Source organism: Dermacentor silvarum, chromosome 1 (genome assembly GCF_013339745.2).
Source record: "Dermacentor silvarum isolate Dsil-2018 chromosome 1, BIME_Dsil_1.4, whole genome shotgun sequence".
Lineage (NCBI taxonomy): Eukaryota > Metazoa > Arthropoda > Arachnida > Ixodida > Ixodidae > Dermacentor > Dermacentor silvarum.
The window spans coordinates 298,972,791-298,998,034 of NC_051154.1; the positions used below are offsets into that span (position 1 = coordinate 298,972,791).

The following is a 25,244-nucleotide window of genomic DNA, read 5'->3' on the forward strand; positions in this document are numbered from 1 at the left end:
CTGCTTTGCGTCGACGTCAAGAGTCGGTCGGACGCCCCTAACCAAGCACCGCATAATCACAGAGGATGAAGTGAGAGCGATTCACCAAAACCCTTATCGTGTGGCCTCAAAACAACGTGAAGCGATACAAGAGGAGGTAAACCAAATGATTGAAGACGATGTGATTCAGCCTTCCAAGAGCCCCTGGCCATCGCCTGTAGTTTTGGTCAAGAAGAAGGACGGCAGCTTGCGTTTTTGTGTGGATTATCGAAAGCTAAATCAGGTTACAAAAAAAGACGTGTATCCGCTTCCCCGCATAGACGATTCACTTGATAGGCTTCGAAACGCTCGTTATTTTTCTTCCGTGGACTTAAAGAACGGGTATTGACAAATTGAAGTAGACCCGAGAGACCATGAGAAAACCGCTTTTGTCACGCCAGATGGACTATACGAATTTAAAGTATGCCTTTCGGCTTGTGCTCTGCACCTGCTACTTTTCAACGGCTTATGGATACCGTGCTTTCGGGGATGAAGTGGAAAACCTGCTTAGTCTATCTCGACGGCGTCATAGTGTTTTCCGCGACGTTTGAAGAGCACCTTGAACGGCTTGAAGCGGTTCTGGAGTCTATACGGTCCGCCGGCCTTACCCTAAAGCCGGAGAAATGCCACTTTTACTTTGCGGAGCTAGAGTTTCTTGGCCATGTCGTCAGCCACCCGGGAGTCCGCCCGGATCCTAAAAAAATTGCCGCTGTCACACAGTTCCCTGTTCCTTCTGATAAAAAGGCTGTCAGACACTTTCTGGGCCTCTGCGCCTATTATCGGCGGTTTATTGCAGACTTTGCTTGCATTGCGTCACCGTTAACTGGCTTCACGAGAGATGACGTTGCGTTTGTATGGGGCGACGAACAGCAAGCTGCATTTAACGATTTGCGGAACCGTTTACAAACGCCCCCTGTGCTGGCCCACTTTGACGAGACAGCTCTGACAATGCTTCACACTGATGCCAGCAATGTTGGTCTCTGAGCTGTTCTTGTGCAGTGCCAGGAGGACACAGAAAGAGTGATCGCCTATGCAAGCAGAACGCTCTCACGCGCAGAAGAAAATTACTCTACAACCGAGAAAGAATGCCTCGCCTTTGTATGGGTGGTTACAAAATTTCGCCCTTATTTGTATGGTCGCCACTTCAAAGTTATCAGCGACCATCATTCACTCTGCTGGCTCACAAATCTCAAAGATCCTTCCGGGCGATTAGCACGTTGGAGCCTGAGACTGCAAGAGTTTGATATGACGGTCCTGCACAAGTCGGGGAAACGGCATACCGACGCTGACTGCCCGTCTCGGTCACCCATAGAATCAGCTCCTTCGACCGATGAAGAGGAAACAGCATTCCTCGGCCTTCTCGACACGTCTACCATTGCACAACAACAACGTGACGACCCTGAGTTGCTTGGCCTGATTAATTTCTTGGACGGACGAACTCAGACAGCACCTAAGCCTTTCGCAAGAGGATTACCATCATTTTGCTTAAGGAACAAAGTTCTATACCAAATGAACTTCCGATCGAGCGAATCAAGCTATTTTCTCGTCGTTCCTACTGCTCTTCGTAGGGAAGTACTGGAAGCATGCCACAACGAGGTCACTTCTGGGCATCTAGGATATACGCGAACACTGAACAGAGTGCGACAAAGATATTATTGACCAGGACAGCCCGTTGCCGTGAAACATCACGTTCGGACCTGGTTAGATTGTCAGCGGCGCAAGTCACCTCCAACGAAACCAGCCGGTTTGCTCCAACCCGTTCAAGTACCGCAAACGCCATTTGACCAGATCGGAATGGACCTCTTGGGTCCACTTCCTACCTCTATTATTGGTAACCGCTGGGTTATTGTAGCAACTGACTATCTTACTCGCTACGCCGAAACAAAAGCTATCCAGAGAGCTCAGTAGCAGAGGTTGCCCGATTTTTCGTAGAGAATGTTGTGCTGAGACATGGCGCACCAACCATCGTCATAACAGACCGAGGCACCGCATTCACAGCCGCGCTTTTAGATCACGTCCTGATGCTCAGTGGCACAACTCATCGAAAGACAACAGCCTACCATCCACAAACAAACGGACTAACAGAGCGCCTGAACAAAACACTCGAAGACATGCTTTCCATGTACGTGAATATAGAGCACAAAGATTGGGACGAGATTCTGCCTTATATCACGTTTGAGTATAACGCGGCTAAACAAGAAACTACATGGATGACTCCATTCAGCCTTGTCCACGGACGCGAAGTAAGGACGATGCTCGACGCCATGCTACCACACGAACCTGACGACATTGACACGGATGCCGATGCGTTTACGCAACGTGCAGAAGAAGCCAGGCAGCTCGCACGCGTGCGAATACACCTGCAGCAAGAATACGATGCAGGTCACTATAATGCCCGTCATAGGCCTGTAACGTACGACACCCGTGACAGAGTATGGGTCTGGATGCCTATGCGAAAACGGGGACTACCCGAGAAGCTGCTGAGGCGATATTTCGGACCTTATAAAGTGCTCCGTCGGCTAAGTGACGTCACATACGAGGTTGTTCCAGATAGCCCTTACTGCACAAGGCGCCGCCAACACCGTTCTGAACTTGTGCATGTAGTGCGCATGAAGCCCTACGTCAGCGAGTGACTGTACGAAGGACTTTCGTTTTCACCAAGCGAACTTATTGTTTAGCATCGGGGCGATGCTCTTTTCGAGGGAGAGCAAATGACGCGTGCTATATGTAGCCATTTAGACTACGATGACGATGTGTGCTTTAATGTGCTCCGTGTAGTGGGACAGCGGGAACTTGAAGATGAAGAAGACGTCTGTTGTTCTGGTGGTCTTTTTGAACAGACTGTTCCGCTGCCGTCTTGCTCCGCCGTTGTTGTCTCTCCTTCGCGTCGAACCGCGACAATATTTTAAAAAATTCGTTGTATCTGGAAGCAGTTTTACCATGCAGAGACGGAAAATGGTAAGTGCTCTGAAATGTGGTCGTTATAACCAATAGCTTGTTATATCTGGGATCGTTATAAATGGGTGCGACTGTATTCGTGCCACGAAAGGTGCTTGTTCAGGGCGAACTTCTTGAAAATGCATGCTAGAGTTACTAAAAGTGGAACTGAAACTAGAGGGACTAAAGGATAAGTTAACTCTGGCCCAACTTATTCAGCGTCAACATTGACTTCGGAACAAGCAGACGATCGTCGCTGCAGCAATTTGAGGGTGCGACGATTACTCGAGGAAAAGAATTCCAATTATTGTTGGCCAACGTGGGCGGTGTGAGCATAAAGTGAGGGAAATGGGCGACAATCGTAAATATGCATAAACATTAGGAAAAGTTCGGGGAGAGTTGGAAGGCATGTCGCTACAAGAATGAAGAAAAGCCCACCTTGAATGTACGGTGCATGGAGAGCACCTCTCGAAGGAGCACAAGCAGGAAGTTGGTACAGACATCGTGTTCATGGGCCTCGTCAACGATGACGTGCGACAATCCTTGCAGTTCGACGTTCTGCTGCCAGTGCCGCAGCTGCATGCCCCCTGTACAGAAGAGTTTGCCTCCGCGGCTCGTCAGCAGCTGCTTCGTGAGACGGACATGGAAGCCGACGGTGTCGCTCAGCTGCAGGAATGAAAATTACCTCATGCAATACATTGACATCTGCATTGCAATGTTACACCAAGGACAAAATTAGGACAAACTTATAAAACTGATTAGGACCAAGGACAAACTTATAAAACTGCGCTTCCAACATACCAAAAGTCACTGCAAAGTGTCTTGCTGACCTTTACAGTTTGGCATATGATGCATAAAAAGGAAATACAGTTATCAGCCTTTTGCTGCATAGTTTTAAAAAACAGATTCTTGAAAGAATGCTCTATGAGTCAATACTGATTCCCCGTTTCAAGATAATGAATTGCATACGATCGCACTACAGTTGATATAAAATTGCAACATTAGTTACAGGCATGACTATACTACCTGTGCAAAACGCTAGATTGGGTGGCCTTCCGTGAAGCCGAGCCGCAGTAAAAAGTATAAACTTGTGCATGACCATCACCTAGCTTAAACACTGTATACATGATGCAGAGCTGCCCACAATGTCCCACCAGCCACTTCATCAGCAACTGGCAAATTTTAATCGCAAGCATTCTGCCAAGGTCACTAGTTCTAACCAGTGCTCCTTGCATGGCAGTCGGCAGCCAGAGTCGCAGTTTGCTATGTGGCGGCAACTATATTCACACCTGCCATGTTTGCATCAGAACGAAAGCGGATTGTGTCTGAAAAACTGAATGGCACATTGTCCGCCATCCATTGTTTCGGGTGGCCATTGTTATAGGGGTAGGTGACGGAGTCCGAGTAAGCGTGCAGGTGCGAAAAAACAGGCGTCTAAAAAAATTGATTGGAGATGGTATTTGCAAGTTTTTGTCAGCAGAGTAAGTATAATTTGAGCTACTTCAGGGTTCCACGGGAGGCGGAAGGGTAAATGCCACCCACCACTCCGGTTGACCTCCGAACACCTTGGAAAGGACTCGGCAATTCGAGCAGTTAATTTCTGTTTAAGTTAGTTAAGACCTGTTTAAGTTAGTTAAACAGTAGAAACGTACCGTACCTTTATCTAAAATTTATCCAGTTTGTCGGCAACTCCTGTCGTGTGTAGTAGTGGCGTTTCTTTGCCTTCTTACGTCGCCTTTTCCCTCTGCCGCCCTCCCCCCATGCATGTGGGCTGTGAGCGAAGAGTAGCAAGGTTGCTGTTCACTCATTTCATGGCTGCGTCGGTTCTACCACATGCTCTGCTCGCTCGCTCTCCCTACCTCCTGTCTACCATTCTATCTACCTCCACTCTGGACTGTTGTAATGTAATGTAGTACAAATGTAAGCACTGAAACTTCTGCAATGCTTTTGCGGGGGGTAACGGATAATTACACCAGGCAAGAGTCATAGTGACAATGCAATGCAAAGGCTGAAATGAATTTCTCATGTCGCATTTCCCCTCTGCCGCGCTCCTGCTATGAAGCACCAACCAACGTGGTGTGCAAGACAGCGACAGCAGCAGCAGTGCAAACGTCAAAGGAAGAGGCGAAGAAAGGTTTACTTAAATTTATTTACCAACCTCTTCGTGCCGCTTGAGAGCCGCCCGCTTTGCCATGGAGATTGCTGCAATCCTCTTGCGCTGGGTGACCACGATACTGCATCTAGAGCCTTGGCCTCCACGAATGTAGTCCTCAAAGATGAACTGCGCAGCCTGCGTGGTCTTCCCAGATCCAGTCTCGCCACAGATCACAACCACACGGTTACGGTTGATGACACTTACAATGTCCTCCCTGCAGCGTGGAATGTAGGTCAAGTGCTTTTTGAGCTTTTTAGTTTTCGTAAACATTTCCATGCTCTTTGAAATTCCGCTCAAAGTACAGCTGAAATTTCTTATAATAACAACGAAATCCCATGTAACAAAAATACCTTCATTGTACAGTTAAACCTTCATATAACGAACATCAATATAATGAAATTCTCAATATAACGAAGTATGCAAATTTCTATACCTTTTTGTCCATAGAACACCATTTCGAACCTCAATATAACGAAGTGTGTTTATGCCCCCAGTTATATATCGATATAAAGAACTTCAATACTGTCAATTTCTGTTAATTTGACTCCGTTTAATTTCATTTTTCGGTTAATTCAATCGTGAGCGAAGGCCCCGGCCGGTGCCCATGCATTTATAATGTCTGTTTCGACAACAGTTGGAGAAGCAGTAATTTTAATGAATGAGGCTGCTGCAGGCCTTCGGTGTTTTTCCTGGGAACACAGACGGTCTTACTAGGCGTGTTGCCTCCAGTCTTACCTCGCGTGTTGCCTGTCGCTGTTGCTCTCAGGATTGATGCAGTTCAGCATCATCAACACACACGTCAGCGTGTCACGAGAGTGGATGTGCGGGTTGCCGGCCAAGACGCCGAGGCTGTACTCGGGAGAAACCACTGCGCCACACTCGGCGACCAGGCGAATCATGCTCGCGGCAGCTTCTGCTCCAGGCGAACTTTGCTTCTCTGAACTGCGTTGACAACGCATGACGATATTTACCACTGCTTTTGAAACGCGCATTCGTCATACAAGGCTTCGCGGAACGCTGCAGCTCTTCCGAGGAAAGGTTTTCTGCTATATTATAAGTGAACTGCGCCTTCCGAATCAGAACAATGACGATTTCATCATCCATTCGGAAAATACGAGAGATAGATTCTGGCAATCCCGTTGTTGTGGTGTTCGATTGTTGTGCTTTCTTACCACCCAAGTCTACTGCCGTTGTCTTATCATTGTGCGAAATATGCGTAGTAATCTTGGTTCTGCAAATGCCCAGCTGCCATGTAGCAAGTTCTAACCTAATTTATCCTATAACGAGACTGACACTTGGTGTTAACCATGACCATAAAGTGATTAAAGTGCGGTAGTATAGGTTAGGATTTTCTTTACGTTTTATTTATTCAAGCATGACATCATTCCTACTAATAAAGGAAGGCACAAATAATAGGAAAGGTATCTTAACACAATACGTCCCCATTGCACTATATCGTATGCCACCGGCTTTCTTCTACTTCCTCGTGCTGCAGTTTCCAGAATCTCGGTTGTGTGTTCAATACTGGCATTCTTTTATGAACGGGCGGAAGCCTGGAATTTATTTTTTGATTCCTCGCTGTTGTTTATGGGACTCAGTGGTGTTGGAAAAGGTATCGAATACGACAAAAACAGGCTCAATTCCCGTTGTTTGCCTGATTTCTTCCTACACCATTTATATGGCAGCAGAAATCAGCAGCATCGTATACACAAAGGAGCGAGATTTGCGCCAGTACTAGAAATATTATTATTATTATTATTATTATTATTATTATTATTATTATTATTATTATTATTATTATTATTATTATTATTATTATTATTATTTCCTATGGAGCCGTACTAAGTTATGTAAACATTTTTCTGATACCTAGGCTCGTACTTCAATGTATATAAATGCAATAACTCTAAAGCGTAGGTTGGAACCCTTCCTGAAGCATTACCATTGAACAAACTCATGTGGTCTATACTCGAGAACAACTTTCTGTGGCAATGAAGTGAAACAGCACATGTGTTACCATGGGCTACACATGGGCTACAGCACATGTGTAGCCCATGGTAACACATGTGACACATGAGCTAACACACGGTAACACATGGGCTACAGCACATGTGTTACCGCGCCACGTAGTCCGGCAGCGTTTGACAGTGCTTTTGGTTGATCGGAACAGACGCTGAATCGGCGCAGCTTCCACATGCGACGGTTGTGCATTTTCTCAGACGCGGAAGGGAAAAGCCACAAGATAAGCAAACTTCTACACTCAGTGGTGTGTTCTGTGTTATTTAACTGTTGCTAATAAGGTGTTTATGTTTTCTCTTCTCCAGCCTAAACTACCGTGGATTTAAACGCGGGACACTTTTCAGAAGCGCTCTCTGCCTACGTAGCTTTCGCTTCATTGCCACAGAAAGTTGTCCGCGAGTTTAGCTGTCGTGAGACTTGAAATATGCTGTAAAGTCAGTGCTTAACCAACACTACCAGTCACGTAGGGACTAACACATATTCTTGGCGCTATATTCAAGCGTCGGTGATGCAAGCCTCCCAATTTGAGGGTGGGTTCTCTTTGGCACTTATCACGTTCTTCTTATCTCCTTCTCTGGGCTTTTTTTGTAAACGGTCAAAAATAATTCCATTATCGGTGGGCGTTATCTTCCTTGCGCCACACTAGTGCCAATACGAGATATTACCGAACTCGCACAAGTTCACTCGAAGCGCTCAATCATAACTACCTGCTTTGCCTTGGGGCATGAGGATCAAGTGATGAAATTTGTTGTTTCTACGACAGATAGCTGAATTCTACCAATTTGGGGAGCCCTAATGTTTATACGAGGCGTAAACTTCTTCAAAAACTACTTGAAATTGGTGCATTAAAACCTTTAACGTTGAAGTTAACGAATTTTTACTCGGCAACAAAAACAGCTGTTGCATTCATTGATCACCTTGCTTCGGACATTTTTTTCCATTTATGATAACACCCGATTTAAATTTGCCTTAGCTAACATTCTATAATTAGGAACTACCATGCCTTACCATGCTTTGTTACATTATTGTTAAGTATGATTATTGTCTACCCACTCCCCTCTGGAATGTTTTATTCATGAGGGTTAATAAATAAATAAATAAATAAATAATAAATAAATATACTGCTTCTATTAGTGCATGTGTCCAAAACAGACAAGATTGCTGTGTGAATTTATAGCCTATAGCAAACTGTTCAAATATTTGCGATGATCTTGCAGTAGTAAACCCGCAAATGCTTGTGTTTTACAGAGTGGTGCACAAAATATCAATTTTGCCGAATTTAGGTGTCTCAGTAGCTACAGTTTACACAGTTGCGCTATCGCTTTTATTTCTGAGTTGCGGTTGTAAGCGATTTTCTGCAATTTGACATGAATTACTAAAATCAAGAATCCGCTGAAAAGCAGTGTGGAGATTCTAACGCTATCATTGTATCTGCAGCAAGCAATAAATTCGGTTCATTAGATACAAAGCAAAATAATTTCTCCCGTCTCATTTATTGAGACAGAATCTTCGGAGGTTAAAGAATCCTTTTACGAAACGGGGGATTTCAGCAGAGCCACAGCGCGGACTCCTGCAAGCAAATAAATCTGGGTAGCATGAAGCAGCTGCATATCTTCGTGAATTTGGCGAGGCCGATGACTCTCAACCAGGAGCAAAGCTTCGACGACAACACGCACATCAAGGTTAACGTTAAAAGCCATTAGGCGTGGCAAAATCACAGCATGCGCGGAAGTTGCGTGTACTCCCTCCTAACATTATAATCATGCATGCAGAGTTTGAGAGGCTTGTTAACAGCAGATGGGCGCAGCGACTAATAATGCGCGATACTAATTTAAAGGGAGAATATCAGGAATTGGCTTAACATTGTTGTCGGTATTGAATATCACGCCCAGGTTGAATATAAACGAAACTGCGCAATGTGTAGTTAGTACCGAATCATTTATTTTTAATTTCAATGAGCGAATAACCACTGTTATCATCAATGATCAATAAAAGTACATTTTATCGAACCATACAAAAATATTTCAAGGTAAAATAAATTAAAAACATTTTTCAAGCTTATTATGATGCGATGTGAGGACGCTCGGCCATATCAATCATGCTACCATGCAAGCGCAGCAGAATAATGCTCCTTATGGCTGTTAATTGGTATTGCTACAGCAATTCCTCCTTTGTTGGCCTCTGCAAAAAAAAATAAATAGACGCTATTATTTTTTTCATCACGAAACGAAACAAGCCGTAAAGTTGATTTTCCAAATTGAATAATTTAGGGCTTTTACTCAGTTACCCGCCACGCTGGCTTAGCGGCTATGGTGTCGCGTTGCTAAAGGCAAGGTCGCGGGTTCAAATCCCGGTCACGGCGGCCGCACCACGATGGGGGCGAAAAGCAAGAACGCCCGTGTACTGTGCTTGGGAGGCACGTTAAGGATGCCCTGGTGGTCAAAATTAATCCGGAGCCACCACTACGGCGTGCCTCATAATCAAATCGTTGTGAAGAAAAGCCCCAGAATTCAATTCTACAGAAATCCGGCACGGTTAAATTCCCCCCGCCCTTCCCTCCCTCTACACAGAAGAACGAAATCAAATACCTGTGTATCATGAGCAAGCGTCCGGTGCCCCTAGATACGACCACCGTCTGGTGCCAGCCTCCTTGGACGGTACATGGAGCTTGCATGGTGTTGCAGTGGGACACGCTGTCCTTGACGCCAACCACGAGCAGGTCACAATCGGCCCTCGGGAATAGTTTCCTTCGGCGTCCTACGCAGCTGTCGCAGGCGCGTTCGTTGGCCTTGTTCCGCAGCTTGAGCAGAAGATCACGATTGTCTGAGCGAACGTGGTGAATGGCCAAGTTGATGGACACGTAGGACACGTCGTCTATTGCCCCCTCTGGACGTATGACGAGTGAATCGAGGACGGCTGGGATGCTGACACTTCCGAGAATGTCGATGCGCAGCAGCGAAGAAGACGCTTAACGGCGGTGTCACTGTTCGAACGCGCGAGCAAGGTTTTTTCTATGCCACGGGTGCTTCTCGTGCCAGCGCGTGAGAGCGTGGCCACAGTGCTGTTCTTCTTTTTCCTCTCTTCCATTGTAAACTCAGTACAGCTACCGGCTCTCTGCTTTCTCCTCGGGTCTTACGCTAAAACGCTTTGACGCTAGCAAGACAGCTGGAGAATGAAGCACCGCAAAGACAGAGAGAGATGGTCAACTATTTTGATCTACCAACCGGTGTCTTAGGGCTCAAGTACGGGCCAGATATAGGATAGCACAGTCATCTAGGATATTACACGGAGACAAGGATTTTAACGCGATAGCATTAAGGGCCCCGTGTCGCAGAAAATCCGGCGTCGGTGTCGGCGTTAGGAAAGACAATCAACTTTAAAAAAACACGTTATGTCTGTTTATTGACCAAAATATCTTATATCTAACGGCGGCAGCGAAGGATGGAAACATGTTAGTATTGGACGAAACGAGCCAGCTGCTTTTGTACAAAAATAAAGTCTAGAGAGAAAACAAAGACCGAATAAGAAAGTTACCAGAATTGAGCCCCCCAGCCACAAGTTAAGAAAAACAAACGAGGTTGAAATTTGCGAATTCGTGCTGAGATTATGAACGATTTTGACCTCAGGGTGCTAAGAACACTCGGGTACCGCCTCCACCCGCGGCAGCGGACGTGGCCAGGCTTATCGCGCAAAATTCCAGCAAGGCATAAAATTTTTAAAATTAAATTTTGGATTTGTGCACCAAAATCGCGATTTGATTACGAGGCTCGCTATAGTCAGGTACTGCGTAATAATTTTACCACATGGGATTTTTTAACGCGCACCCAATGCATCGTGCACCAGCAGGTTTGCATTCCACACCCGTCAAATATTGGTCCCCGCGGACAGGATCGCACCGGCGACCCCGATCTCAGCAGCGCAACGCCACAGCCCTACCGCGTTATAAAAATTTCGATGTTTGCATGGCTTTTCTACCATTTCGTGAGATGACGCCACCGGTAAAGTTGACAAATACCGGGGAACATTTCAATCGAAGCAGTAAGTTCTTCGCCAATCGTTTTTGTTTTATTTGGGGGGGGGGGGGCACAAGAAAGGTCTTCAAATTTCAACCGATTCCATAGTCTTCCACACTTCTAATTTTCACCGCAACTTGGAACGTGCTTTCGACCTAAGAAGTTGAACCATGTACATGTGATCTGGGGCTAGCCTTCTTGAGCTTATTTCTTCGGGACATTTTAGAAAGTTAAACTCTATGATTAGTTATTAGATAAAAGCTGTTTTTGCAGAGGAAGTACAGCCACCCTGAAAAGGAAGTTACGCAAATAATGGCAGCATAATCGTACAAGGAACGAAATTCGCTGTTAAGATTGCAAGCACTCCCAAAGAGCCACTAAAAATTTAATATTCGTTCAATTAGATCACTCTGTCACAAGTATTACAAATAATGGAATGCGTAGCGCCGTGTCCTTTCGTATTTTGGCGTCGAAGGACACAGCGATTGCATTTTCGTCATCTACAGATTACAAAGAGGTTTAAGGATGAAAAATTTCTTAGAGAGCATATTTGAATCAAGTGCATAGAAATCAGTGCTGAAACAACGGAATCAATATAGTTACGTAACAAAAATATTCATTCAAGTTATCACTTTATTAATTCTTCCAATAGCTGAGACGTAGCCATTCTCTTCGCACTTTCTGTTCGAAGATGAAAAGAACGTCCCAAGGCGATGATATTTCTATTTCTCAACACTTATATTGCCTCGTATTCCTTCACATAATCTTCTTTATTTATTTTAAATGTACCAGCCGCTTATTGGCCTATCCTCCGTCGGGGGTATGCGCCATATTAGGGAAATAATTATCATCCTGATCATCGCTGATTCGACAGCATCATGTCGGGAAACGGTGCCGTCGCGGACATCATTCCTCTGCCAGCGCTTGACAAGGGGCGCCGTTTAAGTTGTCAACTTGGTCAGCCCTCACTGCCACAACACCTGATAAGCAGTAGGGCCCAAGCCCGTTCTATTCGTGCCTTGGAAGACGGGCCACTCGTGCCAGTAGCCATTCGCCTTCGCCAGCGCGGACGTTGCCGCTCCGGAGCAGAACGTTGTTCAGCTGAACGCCAAGGGGCGCCACAGCTGCTGCATGGTGTACGTCTTGCCAGAAGGCGGCGTGCGGATGGTGGGACTGACATCGTCACCCGCATCGGCTGCGAATTCAATGCGAGCGACTACAGCAGCGTCGTCGTCGTCAACGAGTGAGCAAGGACGTCGCAAGTGAAAGCTGCCGCTGACTGCGGCTGTGGCGGTCGGCAGTTTATGTTCTTCTCCACACCGAAGGGCCACTTGCCCAAGCCGTTGAAGGACAGCGTCGCTGGCACCTTGAACCATGCGTCGGTACCGCGTACGCCTGCCCAAGGAGGAGCGCTTGTGGCCTCGCCTAGTATGCTGAACTCTAAATCTAGCGATATTGAAGTTTTGGTGTTGTCGGCACTAACAACCAAATCATTCTGCGCGGCTATATGTCAACTATGTTTTATATTACTGTGTGTTTCTTTCATTTGATTGTCCGAAAGATGTATTTTTTTGAAGGCATAAAAACGTGATATTCGATGGAAACAGCGTGTCGTTAACTGGAATCAATTTTCTCTAAGGGATATATTTTAGCTTCGCTCGTCGCGGTTTCGATCCTGGCTGCGGCGCTCGCATTCCGATGAAGGTGGAATGCAAAAACGCTCATGTACTGTGCATTTGGGCGCACGTTAAAGAATCGCACGGGGTCAAAATTATTACGGAAAACCCCATTACGGCGCGACAATCGGCAAACCGTGGTCAATTGGCAAGCAAAACCTGACTGATTGACTGAATAAACTTTATGAAAACCAGCAAGAAGTGGTGGCTAGGCCTAGGCCTCCCACGTGGGGACGTCGAGGTGTTGCTTCTTCGCCGCCTCGCAGGCTTGCTGGGTCGCCCAGTGTTGGTCGTCGAGGTTGGAGCTACGCATATGGCAGTGTGCCATCTGGACGAGAAGGTAAACACTGAAAATGATTATGAGCACAAAAAGAAAAATTCCGAGGTTTTGCGTGTAATACCCCGACACGCAAAACCCCGGAATTTTCTTTGTGCTCCTAATCATTTTCAGTGTTTCTAACTTTATTATCATTTTGGAGGTGACTATAATAACAAATATGCCCTCCTTCATTATTCACAAGTTCGATGCGCTCCAGTCAACAGGCATAAACAAACAAAGCATAGGAGTTGACTGTCATATTAGTTTTAATAGTGCCTGTCATGGACAATATTTAGAGAGAGAGACAGAGCGAGAGAATAAACTTTATGCAATAGTTGACACGTGTGTAGGTAGCTCGTCCGCTCTGCAGTGGCTGGTCCCCTCAGTCCAGGAGTCCAGCGGCCTTAGCTGTCCTCGCTCGGTTGCCCAGGTCGAGCTGGGCCATCGAGTCGGGAGCTGCACAGCGCTGCCTCCCGTTGCCGTGTGGTGGGGTGTGCTATGGGTGATAGATGTGGTGTGCATTCGCAAGCCCATACCATGTGGTAAAGCGTTGCGCATTGATTGCAGTGTGGGCATTTATAGGAATACAGCGCAGGGTGTAGGACGTGGTAGAGCCTGAAATGGGGATATGAGTTTGGAGTTTACGCCATATTACGGCTTCCTCTCGTGTCAGAGCTTTATGAGGCTGCGGTAGTGTTCTTCGTGAAAGACGATAGTGTTGTAGGATGTGCGAGTAGTATGCTTGACTAATCGTATGTTGTATTTCTTTCCACAGTACACATGCACCAAGTACCCATCGACTAGTGCATCAACATAACAAGTAGCCTTTTTCGATGCTGGCCTGTGAAATGGAGGAGAAATAAATGTATGAATTCCTTGATCAAAAAGAATTCATATGGTTTTTTTTACTACCGAATTAAATGTTCATTTGCCGTAGCAATACAGGGAAATTGATCTTGCCATAAAAGACTACAAAAGGTAGCTTGAGTGCAATGTTTGCAAATGTCAAAATTCACTGATTTACCATTGTACTCCACGTTAAAATCCATAATTTGCGTGTTGCATTTGACCTAACATATGTAAAATACAATGTTTATTCCACGCGAATCTCATATGAAATCAACGCAATAACAGGTAAATAAAGTTACAATGGTTCCACGGTGGCCACTTTTCAATAATGATCAACCAGTCTAAAATGATCGGTCCATAATATTTCAACTAAGGTTTTGTTGATTGAGCAAAAAGACATCAAGGGAATGCCTACTAGAATTCAACAACCATTTTCGTAAGGGCAATGCTTTCGACCTCCGCGTAGACGGGCAGGAGCTGACGGTGGTCGAGTCCAGCATTGATGTGCATGCACCTTCTTCAAGTTTTCTTCATTCGGCAGCGCCCTAATAAATGTGCCCACTCTGACGGGCGGAACATCTTCAAGGGAAAGCTGACTTCTTCCAATGTGTAGTCTTGAGTGAGTCCAGGGAGCCAGCAGCCGTATACAGAAAACAGTCAAACCGCAGGATCAGCTCCGATAGAAATACTCAAGTTGCGAATCACGCTGTTCTCCCTGATCACTGCAGCAGCTACTATTCCCGGGCTTTGTTCATTTTCAATGAACCCGCCGATGAGGAGCTTCTCGATACTTCTGTGTTTCAAAACGCTTTCGAGAATAGCCTTCTGCCCCACTTCGTTCGTCATGTCGATAGCCAAATGATTGATAGCCGTAATCATACCAAGGTACTCGTTTAGGGCTTTTGGATAAGATTCGCATAATAGTTCGCAGTCTAGCAAATAGAACTCTTTCAGCTTGTATTTGTTTATTAGCAAATGCATGAAATACATGTCTGCCACCGGTCCTCTTAGCCGTAAGAAACTTTGCTATAGACTCTTCAGAGACGATGAAGCCTGCAGAAGCGCCGCCAACGAGGCTAAAAAGCCCCCTCGGGGAGCCTCGTGTTTGATGAAGGCTGCGCAGCGAAGCTCTTCGATTTTCGTCACGCAGGGTGTGACCTTAAAAGCAACGTTGCATATTCTAGAAACTTAGGATCACTGTCTTGGTCCCAGAGCGTCAAGTACCGAGAGGCTTGCAATTTTGACGGCGGACAGTTTAGGATACACGCATGTAATGCAGCGATGTGTTCTCAGTAGCCATCCAATAAGCTCCGGGTACTATGGCATCTGCAGTGCAACAAAAATTTCAATCGTTGATAAAACGCCGGTAGAATTTTAAAGAAAAGTTGGCCAGTCGTGTCCGGCATTTCAGGCAGTTCAAATTGGGAACCCAGAAGGAGCTTGTTCTAGGTGGATAGCTTGACGACAATCTGACACGTTTAATCTTCACCTGCTGTGCAGGGTACGAAGTGGTCAGTGGCTCCATGTCCCTGGACTTCCATCTCGTCGCATACCGTATCACGTAGCTCCTAGGTAGGGGTTTCGTTGCTGTGGCATACACTTGGGAGCTCGGCTGAGCACCTGCATAACAAGAGGGTTAGAAATTGCTGGGTGTCGAACAATTTTGACATTCAGAAATTGTTTTCGTTCTTGTTTAGTCGCGTTATTCAATATTCAATTGTCGACACTTCGACAGCAGTCCCCCACAACATTGTAAAACAGGCATCCCAAACTCTCAAGCTTGCACGTATCACAGTATTTGTTCCGACATGCAGGAATTTGGAAGAACACGCAGAACTGGGCATGCCCTATTGCATTAAAATTACACAGACCGCCTCATTGATGACGTCATAATACCTGATAGCTGCCTAAACAGGAATAACATAATCAAGGAAACGAAATCTGCGCCCCAAGCTACCTCCGACAGCAACCTGATACTAACGCATTCCTCGCCATTGATGCGGTTTAAGATAATTTTTTCCGGGTATTTTCATATAATACTAAAAGGGGCTGACCAAGCTCTATCTTCATAGAGCTGTAGAAATTTTATACCTATTTTCATAGAAACAATGTATGACACCTTTAACGAAAGCAATCAACAACGAATGTCAAAACGTTGCATAGCCCGCGACAGTAATGAAGCTGCGAGCTCGAAGCTTGACAAACACATAAAGAGGTTGTGTAGACATTCTAGTTAGGGAAGAACCAGCCAGATGTTCCTTCACAGAAACTGAATTTTGCCGGCTTTCGCAGAAACAAAGTCTTTGAAGGTCTTTGTAAAGTTTATTTCAGCCGCAAGCTATTTTATTGATAGTAATAAGAGACATTGCGGAGCGGATGTACTGTTTATAATTTTCAGCTTCGAGGAACTTGTTTATCCGGATGCGAGAGCACGATGGCGGCATTAAGAGCAAAGACCTGTTTCACAAGGTACACAAGTACATCGATCACGGAAATGCCTTGTTAAATAATTGCAGAAAGTGCTGTGAGTTCGTATAGGATTCGTTCGTGGATTCGTGCTACAGTCGGGAGGATAACAACTTTCTCGTTCGTTCGAAGCTTTGAGAACAGTATGACAGTGACGTAACTTTGACAAGGCGATTCCTTTTACATAAGACGACCCTTAACCACCATTTGGTCACGCGACTGGGCTCACGGAAGATTATGGGCTTTCGAGGCGAAAGTCGCTGTCGCACATTTTAACAATAGGGGATGGAGCGTGTCCAGCGCGCACCAACACGGTTTCTCTATAGCTTCATTGATACGTTGTCATCCTTGTTTTTTTTGTAAATATTTGCATAGTAGTTGTGTGTTTATCGTATTTCTCTTTATCTTCATGTATTGTTTTATCTATTACCACGTTCTTTGGCGTTAACTTTTCTCTCGCATCTATTACTTCAGTTTTTCTGTGTCTTTTCCATGGCTGTGGGATAGTTCAAGAGTCTATAGAAAAGTGAAACAGTCAAGATAACCCGCGGCCTCTTGCTTTCATTTCCGTCTTCAAATTTCAAATAAGTTACCTATGTTACTGTCCGTATTATGTGACCTAATACTTGCAGCCTTAAGAAGTATGTCGTTTCTGTGTTACTCAATCCAACAGTTGTAAACTTCACACGGATTTTTTTTTCATTTTTTTAAGTTTCATTTCGTATGAAACTAAAAGAAAACATGGAATATCCGAACCAGTAATTTGCTATTTAGAGTTGGTATATTTATACATCCTTTCTCGTAACAGTTTTGCTGTAAATCGTTTGCGGTAAAGTATTAGCTCACATTGAAGGACTACGCTAAAGGATCAGTTCACAGCGGCCTCGGCGGCACATCGGGACGTTTCGCTGACACGGGGAAACAGCTGGCCTACAATCACAGTGTCTCTTATGAAATAAGTTGGCCAAAATGGAATGGTAATAAAACAGACCATTAGTTACAATAAACAGACCATTAGTCTTACTGCGGTGTTTTAGCTTGACTGGTGTTTGACTTACCTGCCGTGTAGCCTCCAAAGGCAGCTGCTTGGAGTTGACACGCCGTTACTGTCGTCAACATTGTCAACACACACGGGAGCGTGTCACGCGGGTGGATGTGCATTTTGCAGCCGAAGACGCTGAGGCTGTACTCGTGAGAAGCCACTGCGCAACACTCGACGACCAGATGAGTCATGCTCACACCAGCTTCTGCTCCACGGGCACTCGGTTCCTCCGAACTGCGTTGACAATACCTGACAATTATGAGCGCTGCTTATATGAAAGTCACTGCCCTTAAGCAACCAAGTTGCCGAACACTGTAGCTCTTCCAACGAAACGCTTCCTACTTTATACCGAGCAAACAGTGCCTTCCGAATAAATAAATAGATAAATAAAAAAGCAATCTCATCATCCATTCAGGAAAAAGGGATCCCCGATTCTGCCTGCTCATTTGTTGTCCGGCGCAATTGTTTTGTTTTCTTACCACCCGAATAAGTTAGGAAATGACGAAGTGCGGAATACACGTAGTAATCTTGGTTCTACAAATGCAGTTGCCGTGTAGTGAGCCTTAGCCTAATTTATCCGAACTTATGCTAACGACATTGAATATGTTTGTAGATTACCAAAACATTCTTATCTGTGTGCCAAAAAGTGGTATTTTCCATTCTGATTGAAACATGATGCTACTCCGTGACGTTAAAATGCTTAAGGAGCTGCATCATACGTTATTATTTTTTCGCGACTTTATTCATTCAAGCATCACTTTATTCCAACAAATAAAGAAAGGTACAAAAAATAGAAAAGTATCCTAACACATTTCGTACCCAGTGTACCGGGATCCCAATATCGTATGCCACGCGTTTCTTTTCGCACTTTCTTGTGCTACCGTTTCGAGCACCTCGGTTATGTGTTCAATTTTGGCGTTCTTTCATAAAGGGACAAGAGCCTGAGCTTCATCCTTTCATATGCCGCTGTTGTCTATGTGACTTAGTGCGGTGTAGGAAAATAGGCCCTTTGTTACAAAAAAAGAGTCTCAATATCCGTTTCGCAGTACAATATCGCAGTACAAACGAGCGGCATCATATACACAAAGGAGATCGAACTGCTCACGTACTAAAAGGTTCGCACACCTTCGAGGCAAAAAACTGAAGCATAAAACTAAAGCATAGGATTGAACCCTTCCTTAAGCATTACCAGCCAGGAAACTCATGTGGTCTACCGTTCATGAGACTTGAAATCAGCTGGGGAGTCAATGCTTACCCAACACTACCAAGGCACCAATGGCCGATTAGAAACTCTCGGCGCTATTCACGCGTAGATGATACAAGCCTGCATATTTGCGGACGGGTCCTCTTTGGCGCATATCACGTTATTTTTCTCTCTATCTCTAGGCTTAGGAATAAATACAATTGCGTTTTCGTCAATCTTTATCTTCTTTCAGCCAAACCGGTGCCCGTACGAGACATTGGCGAATTCGCATAAGTTCACTCGAAGTGCTGGGTCATCACGGCCTGCTCTGCCTTGCGGCGTGAGGATTGATTACTTAAATTAACAACGATTACTTAAATCAAGAATCTCCCCCAGGGGGTCTAGAAATTCTAACGTTTTCATTGAAATGAAACAAACATCAAATTCGGTTGATCAACATGAAAACTAAATCCTGCACTTTTACGTGCCAAAACCCCGATCTGACTCCGGATTAATTTCGACCACCTGCACTTCTTTGACGCACACCCAATGCAAAGTACTCGGGCGTTTTTGCATTTCGCCCTCATCTAAATGCGGCCACCATGGACGCTATTCGATTCCACTACCTCTTGCTTAGAAGCATAACGACAAATCCACTAAGCAACCACCGAGAGTGCAAGCGTCGAGGATAAGACGCACATCAAAGTTACGGTTAAAAAGCAATACACGTGGCAAAACCGCAACATATACTGAAGCTGCGTACTCTCCCTCCGATCATCATAACGTACAACGCAGAGTTTCAGATGCTGGATAACTGCACATCGAGGCGTCGGCTAATCATGCGAGAAACTAATTTAAAGTGGCATATAAGGTATTCGCTAATCAAGCATGCCAGTGTTTAAAAATTGCGGTGCGTTGGAATGTGGTCCCGGGTTCGAGTCCCGGACCAGGACGAATTTTTCTTCAACTGCGAGGCTTTCTTTCGAGGAACCCGGTTGGGTTTCCATTGTAGCAAATTGCTACATTTGGGTGGAAGTCTCAGTTTCCCTTTAATTACTTATCTCCACCTAGCGGATTTCCGCTGAACTATTACATCAAACACTTGCCTTTGCCTCGAGTTGTCGACAAATTCGACTTCGCCCTGCCATCTGCTAGCCGCCTGGTTAGCTCAGATGGTAGAGCGGCTGCCCCGGAAAGGCGGTGGTCCCGGGTTCGAGTCCCGGACCAGGACGAATTTTTCTTCAACTGCGAGGCTTTCTTTCGAGGAACCGGGTTGGGTTTCCATTGTAGCAAATTGCTACATTTGGGTGGAAGTCTCAGTTTCCCTTTAATGAACGCAAGTGTGGAACGTCTACTCTTGCCGATGGATTTGTTTAATTTAAAAATCGTAAATGTTGAAGTAATCAGCGTACTGTTATAAAAGTCAATTTATTCCAATCATGCCAGTACCATCTTATACGTTAACGCGTTACAACGTTTACAAACTCACCCATAAATGGTGTTATAACTGAAACTCCGTTGAATAATGCGCTACATGACTATAATTGCCATAACTGCAGGTATTCTTTATTCTTACTACTCGAAAAAAATTCACGTTTTTTCTTTGCGAGACAAAATAATCCATAAATGGGATTTTCTCAATAGTATACGATAGAATTAAATTGGTCAATCCACTGAACATGTTAGGAGCGGTCCTGAGATATGATACTGCAAGCACCGAATTTATTTTTACCTGCATGTTAGTAGGCGTCCGGTGACCCTGGATGCTACCACAGTCTGGTTCCAGGCTCCTTTCACGGTGCATTTTGCTTGCATACTGCTGCACTGAGGGACGGCATCCTTGTCCCCCATTTCGACGAGCGGGTCCCACTCGGCCCTCGCGAAAAGTCTCCAGGGATGTTCTATGCCACTGCCGCAAGCGCTTTCATCCGTCTTGTTCCACGGCTTGAGCACAGGGTCCCCATTGTCTGGGTGGACGTCCTCGGTGGCTAAGTTGCTGAACGCGTAGGAGACGTCATTTTGGCCCCTTGGACCTACGACGAGTAACATCGAGGAAGGCGTCTTGTGGGGTGGTGACTCTTCCGCGAAGGTGGATAAGCAGCCTTGGAGGAGGCAGTGAATTTCGATGCAGCGGGGTACACGGATGCCAATGAATGCTATTAGCTCGTTGCCGTTCCTTTCCGCAATGGTCCGAAGTGCGTCTGCCACGTACGATTAGATGTACCACCTAAGGTTACCTGCGCATTCGAACGCGCGAGCAAGATTCTTCTTTGTCACGTTGGCCTCGCGTGCCAGCGCGCGCGGGTTTGGCCTCAGTGTCGCTCTTCTTTTTCCACTCTTCCATGTTTAAACCTTGTGTAGCGAGTTGGGCTGCTAAGATGGAAGGCCCGAGTCTGGCCCACTCGCGAGCTCTGGCGAGCTCCTAAAATGGCAGTCAGTGAAAGTGAATAAAAAAAGGCTACAAGAACGCGCACGTGGCACCACAAATGCATCATAAAGCCGTAGCTGGGGCACATTCTGATTTTCTTATTGAAAGACATGTAAAACGCAGAAATGCAAAGTTTGTTGCATTTAATATATAAAGTTAGCTGGCAGCTGCTTCAGGAAGCACAATGTCAATTTATGACTTTCCATTTTCCTAAAAATAATTGACGAAAGCGGGTAAGTTTAACAAATATACAACACGAATATTACAAACCTATAACTCTGCAGCAAAAAGGCATAGCACAATTAAGTAAAGTGCATCTTTTGGATCATTTAAAGCAGACAAATTTAATATATGAAATCATAGTGTACGTTAAACGGTTACCATGTTTACAAGTGTTTTTCAGAAGTTATAGTAAACAAAGAATTATATAGTTCAAAAAGATGTATAATAGATCACATTCCTTCGCTTTAGATGTATTAGTAGGTGCATAGTTTGGAGCTTTCTGATATCCTTCTTGATTGCTGAATTACAGAGTTAAAAGCATGACAATTGACTTTCTCTTTTATTTTGAAATTTCCGAATATCTTCATAAAAGTACTGCCGGGATAATTGAGAAATGTAGTTGCTATATACTTGCTAGACATACACTTGCTGGACACAGTGCACACTGCTTTGTGTAGTAGCGCGCGCTACGTCGTCAGCTGATGTCGCGTCCATTATGTTCCCAAACGACAGAAACGTTATTTTCATTCATTACAAGTTAATAGTAAACACATTTGCTCTTCATTAAAAGAATTTAAAATATGTTTGTAGAAAGCTGGTAATAGAAATTACACAAAATATTTCTTGTTAATATTCTTGCACTACATATCGACTCGGTGGAACGATCAGCAAATGAAGTTTAACCACGTGACCCGTCTTCGTCGTCCGCCCATGACGTCAGGTGGATGTGATGTTAGCAAATATAACTTGAGGCGTATCCCAGTAGTTGAGTTCGTGTCTTCGTACGGTTAGTTCATTTATGAGAGGGCGTCGCCAGAGCTCACGAAAATCACGAGCTTCGCCGAACTTGAGGCCTTCTTGCATAGCGCCCCTGCTCTTTGATGTTCCCTCGGGTCTTATTCTAGCACTTTCATACAAGTTGGCGCTCTTTCTCTCCCTTCTTCATTCCACTTAGTTTTCCTGTGCCAGAACCCCCTTTCAAGCATGAACCAGCTAGCCCAATATCGCATTCTGCTGACTACGACGGCATGACGCCGTAGTATGGCCACGAGTGTATCACGATGATGGCATGACCGCGGCTGCATGATGACGATCATCCCGCAGGGGCGTCTGCGTCAGCAGGCGTTTGGTGTGTTGCGACACCACGGACCCGAGCACATGGGGGTCGGACCCTCCCGCGTAATAGTACGTGGCTTAGCCGTGTCCGGGGAAAAGAGGATCCTGGGGGTTGAGCCAATGCCGGGTGTTCGGACCTTTATGGCCCCTCGGCGGAGGCAACACACCTCTTTGGCCTCGGCTTCACGTAGACGGCACCCCCGGACTGACCCACCCGGGGGAAATCGGTAGTTGCCTTTTCCTGTCTCTCTCTCCCTGCAACCTTCGTCTTTCTTACTTTCACTCTTTCCTGTCTTCTCTTTATTTTCCTTTCACTTCCGACTTCGCGGGCAGCAAGGGTTAACCTTGTGCATTATATCCTGCCTTGGGTATATGTATTTGGTTATAGTGGTGGCGTACAGTTGGCGTTTGCAGGACCTGTCCCTTACAGACTCTGCAGCGTCCCCTTGTTGGGCTCCATGGTGGGTGGCTGGCGCCACCGCCGAAACTCATCCCACATATATGGATAGCTCCTTTCCTGCACTTGCTGATCGCCGCCCGAAACGGGGGCGCACCGAAGAGATATTCCAATTTTTTGGCCGACAAATTGAGAACTTTCCACGATACCACGTGGTACATAGTGAAAAAACTGACAAGTCCGTGAGAATGATCTCACCCTTTATTGTTGCAAAGACTCTGACAGAGACTATAGGACCAGGTTACAAGGCGACGAAGTTGGCCAGCGGTGATCTCCTTCTGGAACTCCGCGATAAGAAACAACATGATAAACTACAGAATCTAGTTTCGTTTGGAAATTTTCCTGTGACTGTGACCCCGCACCGCACCATGAACACCTCCCGCGGTGTTATTTCTGATGACGACATGTTGGAGCTCACTGAAGATGAACTTCTGGAAGGATTTAAGGAACAAAATGTTTTGGCTGTAAAACGAATCAAGATGAGGCGCGATGGTAAGGAGATTCAGACAAAACACATAATTCTTACTTTTGGTTCAAGTGTTCTACCCGAGACCATTGAGGCCGGATACGTCAAACTACGTGTCAGGCCATACGTGCCAAACCCGCTCCGATGCTTCAAGTGCCAAAGATTCGGCCACAGCTCGCAGAACTGCCGAGGCCGACTGACATGTGCTAAATGTAGTGCCTTGGAACACACATCTGAATCGTGTGAAAACTCTGTCCGCTGTGTGAACTGTGATGGGGAGCACGCCGCATACTCGCGGTCCTGCCCGTCCTGGAGGAAAGAAAAGGAAATTGTAACTATAAAAGTGAAAGAGAATATTTCATTTAAAGAGGCACGAAGGCGGGTGGCCTACCTGTCTAAAACCAGCTTTGCCGATGTGGCGCGTCAGGGGGCAGCGTCACAACGGTCTCCGGCTACTGTCCGGCTCACACGTAGTGAGCCGGCGGTGACGCCATCCGCCCCCTCGGCGGCTGCGGCTACCACTGCTCCGCCATCTCACAAGAAGGGGCCATCGACCTCCGGGCTCGTGGCCTCAAAGGTCTCGTCCATCGAGACGAGGCCCTCACGTCAAACACTGCGCTCGCAAGAGCGCGTGTCCAGCGCCTCGCAAGAGCCGATGGACACAACAACCGGTCAGACGGCGCCGCCAGCGCCTAAGGAGCTCCGCGAATCTCGCGATCGCTCCAAAAAAGAAAAACCCCGAATCACAGGGCCCGACAAGGGCTCTGTAAGCTAATTTAGAGTCCCTTCACACACAGCGCAAACCTCTTTCTCAATATGGACACGCAAATATTGCAATGGAACGTTAGGGGACTTCTCCATAACCTCGATGACGTTAAAGAGCTCCTTCATAAATATAGTCCGAGGGTGCTGTGTGTCCAGGAGACGCATCTGAAATCAGGAAACACAAACTTTTTAAGGCAATACGCCGTTTTTCGCAAAGACCGTGACGACGCTACCGCCTCGTCGGGCGGTGTCGCTATAATTGTCGATAAAGGTGTTGCCTGTCAACAATTAAACCTCCGAACTTCCCTTAAAGCAGTTGCTGCCCGAGCAGTACTGTTTGGTAAACTAGTCGCGGTTAGTTCGATTTACATCCCCCCTTGCTATCAACTTTCCAAGACACAGTTTCAAAATTACATAGATGAACTTCCGCCGCCATATATAGTTGTCGGAGATTTAAATGCACATAACACTTTGTGGGGAGACTCTCGTTGCGATGCGAGAGGGCGCCTAATTGAAAACTTTCTGTTTTCTTCAGGTGCATCTATACTTAACCAGAAAGAGCCAACATATTTCAGCACTACACATAACACTTACTCATCCATTGACTTAAGTATAGTATCGAGTACACTAATACCGTACCTGAAGTGGTCTGTTCTCAAGAACCCCTTAGGGAGCGACCACTTCCCTATTATGTTAAACTCAACAAAACAAGATGGATGCTTGCCAAGTTTTCCTCGATGGAACGTGGACTCGGCCAACTGGCAACTGTTCCGAGAGCTTACATGTTTATGTGGCGATGACATTGCTGATTTTAATGTAGACGATGCTGTGGCTTATCTAACATGTTTTATTATTGACGCTGCTACGAGATCTATTACGCAAACTAACGGATTGACCAAGAAGCGCCGCATCCCATGGTGGAACGATGAATGCAGAAAAGCACGCAAAAACCAAAACAAAGCTTGGGGATTGCTTCGAAATTCTCCAACCACCGAAAACCTCATTAATTTCAAGCAGGTTAAGTCACAAGGCAGAAGAACCCGTCGACGTGCAAAAAGAGAGAGTTGGGAGAGGTGTAAATTCTGGCATAAATTCTGGCATAAATTCTTACAC

The 25,244-nt window shown here is 45.7% G+C and overlaps 1 protein-coding gene across 1 annotated transcript in view; it reads right to left on the minus strand.

Moving 5' to 3' along the window:
• Positions 1-3,342: 3,342 nt before the first annotated feature.
• The window catches only part of LOC125942958 (uncharacterized), a 773,958-nt gene continuing 752,056 nt past the window's right edge, over positions 3,343-25,244 (minus strand). The window contains exon 5 of the mRNA XM_049661239.1: positions 3,343-3,621. Coding sequence (XP_049517196.1) covers positions 3,370-3,621 — 252 coding nt within the window. The 3' untranslated portion in view covers positions 3,343-3,369. The remainder of the gene's footprint in view (positions 3,622-25,244) is intronic.